Source organism: Oncorhynchus mykiss, chromosome 2, assembly GCF_013265735.2.
Source record: "Oncorhynchus mykiss isolate Arlee chromosome 2, USDA_OmykA_1.1, whole genome shotgun sequence".
NCBI lineage: Eukaryota > Metazoa > Chordata > Actinopteri > Salmoniformes > Salmonidae > Oncorhynchus > Oncorhynchus mykiss.
In genome coordinates this window covers 93,622,461-93,625,361 of record NC_048566.1, presented here as the reverse complement: position 1 = coordinate 93,625,361, position 2,901 = coordinate 93,622,461, and the positions used below count along the sequence as shown (strand labels likewise).

Genomic DNA, 2,901 nt, shown 5'->3' with positions numbered 1-2,901 from the left:
CTCTCTATCTAGTCTTGTCTCTTAAATTGGAATGCCAACAACAGCAACATCCGACACAGCGTGTTAAATCACACCTCTCTCTCTCCCTCTCCCTCTCCCTCTCTCTACTCTTTCTCTCTCTCTCTCTCTCTCTCTCTCTCTCTCTCTCTCTCTTTCCCTCGTATGGATTTTTTTTGTCTGCTTTTGTTATCATATCAGTGAGTCAGTGAAAGTAAGAATCGTGGGTATGTGGGTATCATCATAATTCCCAACTAATCTGTATGTGGTGAAAACACAGCGAGCCGATCCATCTACACCACTGTTGTTGTGACCAGCAGATCTGGCCTCCGCTTTCTTTCTAGGGGGGGATGCAGTTTAAGATTTTCTTAAGCTTCTCCTCAGGCTGAGACGATGGCTTTCTCATCTCCGGGCGGCCACATCATTGCGAGTGTCAGCAAATGGATAGTGGACGAAAATGGATCTGTGAGTGTTTGCACAAGGCTGCTTCAAACTATTCCACCACAACACGAAATTACAGAAGACCCGTTTCAGCACGGATGGAGAGACACCAAGCACTACTAAAATCAGTCTACACCCAAGGTTTTACATTTTCAATTATGTCTTGGATTCTGTCCTCAGAATCAAGGTCATAGCATGTGCTATATGGATAGGCATACATTTCACCTGATATTAGCACCTACTATCTACTATCTCTTTCTCTCCAAGTCTAAGTGTAAAATTTGAGAGAATTAAATGTCTATGTCAAACTTTGATTGAATCTATTCCATGGACATATAACTTTTATGAGTCAATCTTGCTACCTCAGGCTCGGAGAAGACACAGGGCAGGGTTTTCTAATGGTCTCCCACCTCAAGGTCAGGGAGAAATGCCCCCACGGTTGGAATCAATCTGGAGAGCTATTGAGATGACAGACATGCAGGCCGCTACTCCTTTCGGTTCTGCTGTCTGTGAAAATGAAGCCTTACAGGTTCACTGCATTTTATCTCCGCTTGGTTGGCTGGGGATTTGGGGATTTGGCATTTTGATTTGGCGTAGTTGCCTAGTAAACAATACAAAGTTATATTTCTTTTGAAATATCGTTGTAATGTTGTAATTAAACTAATCATATGATTGAAAACCTGCAATGTGATTGAAGACAAGCAGTATAATTACTGTTTCTGAATAGAACAGAATTGTATCTAATTGCCCATCTTGCGGAAATAAATTCCTATCCTTTTGCATGTTGCCCAATTCCCAAGACCCATGACATCAAGCTAGAGTCCCCTTTCTTTCGTGGTCAGTTAAATTGGTGACATTGGGGACCAGCCACATTGTCATTGAGGTGCCCGTGGTTGTGTAGGTGACATTGGGGACCAGACACGTTGTCATCGAGGTGCCCGTGGTTGTGTAGGTGACATTGGGGACCAGACACGTTGTCATCGAGGTGCCCGTGGTTGTGTAGGTGACATTGGGGACCAGACACGTTGTCATCGAGGTGCCCGTGGTTGTGTAGGTGACATTGGGGACCAGACACGTTGTCATTGAGGTGCCCGTGGTTGTGTAGGTGACATTGGGGACCAGACACGTTGTCATCGAGGTGCCCGTGGTTGTGTAGGTGACATTGGGGACCAGACACGTTGTCATCGAGGTGCCCGTGGTTGTGTAGGTGACATTGGGGACCAGACACGTTGTCATTGAGGTGCCCGTGGTTGTGTAGGTGACATTGGGGACCAGACACGTTGTCATCGAGGTGCCCGTGGTTGTCTAGGTGACATTGGGGACCAGACACGTTGTCATCGAGGTGCCCGTGGTTGTGTAGGTGACATTGGGGACCAGACACGTTGTCATTGAGGTGCCCGTGGTTGTGTAGGTGACATTGGGGACCAGACACATTGTCATTGAGGTGCCCGTGGTTGTGTAGGTGACATTGGGGACCAGACACGTTGTCATCGAGGTGCCCGTGGTTGTGTAGGTGACATTGGGGACCAGACACGTTGTCATCGAGGTGCCCGTGGTTGTGTAGGTGACATTGGGGACCAGACACGTTGTCATCGAGGTGCCCGTGGTTGTGTAGGTGACATTGGGGACCAGACACGTTGTCATCGAGGTGCCCGTGGTTGTGTAGGTGACATTGGGGACCAGACACGTTGTCATTGAGGTGCCCGTGGTTGTGTAGGTGACATTGGGGACCAGACACGTTGTCATCGAGGTGCCCGTGGTTGTGTAGGTGACATTGGGGACCAGACACGTTGTCATCGAGGTGCCCGTGGTTGTGTAGGTGACATTGGGGACCAGACACGTTGTCATCGAGGTGCCCGTGGTTGTGTAGGTGACATTGGGGACCAGACATGTTTGTCAATGTGTTGTTTATCTGTATTGAATCATCAGAATAGTACTACTAGTAATAATTAGAGAAGTAGAATGAATGGATGCCCTCTAGGTCGCCTCATTCCTTTGTCCATGCACACGCACGCACACACACACACACATAGACACACACACTTCCATCGTCCTCTGTCCTGATTGTTCAGCTATAGATCTGCTTTACCCTGCTCTCTTCAGACGCAACAACAGTCTCATTCACCATCTGTTCCTTATTGACTGTATTGACAGCCACTCAGCCAGGAGTGGGCAGAGAGTGGGAAATCAATTCCAGGCCTGTTGTTGCACATGGTCTGACTGCCTATTCAGCCTGTTGTTGTACATGGTCTGCCTGCCTATACAGCCTGTTGTTGTACATGGTCTGACTGTCTATACAGCCTGTTGTTGTACATGGTCTGACTGCCTATACAGCCTGTTGTTGTACATGGTCTGCCTGCCTATACAGCCTGTTGTTGCACATGGTCTGCCTGCCTATACAGCCTGTTGTTGCACATGGTCTGCCTGCCTATACAGCCTGTTGTTGTACATAGTCTATGTCTG

General features: G+C 48.0%; 1 protein-coding gene across 1 annotated transcript; it reads right to left on the bottom strand.

Annotated features, from left to right (window-relative positions):
- Positions 1-1,276: 1,276 nt before the first annotated feature.
- On the bottom strand, positions 1,277-2,329 carry LOC118936880 (histidine-rich glycoprotein-like). Its single transcript, XM_036934440.1, has one exon. It carries the CDS (start codon positions 2,327-2,329, stop codon positions 1,277-1,279), a length of 1,053 nt encoding a protein of 350 aa, XP_036790335.1.
- Between the last annotated feature and the right edge of the window lie 572 nt (positions 2,330-2,901).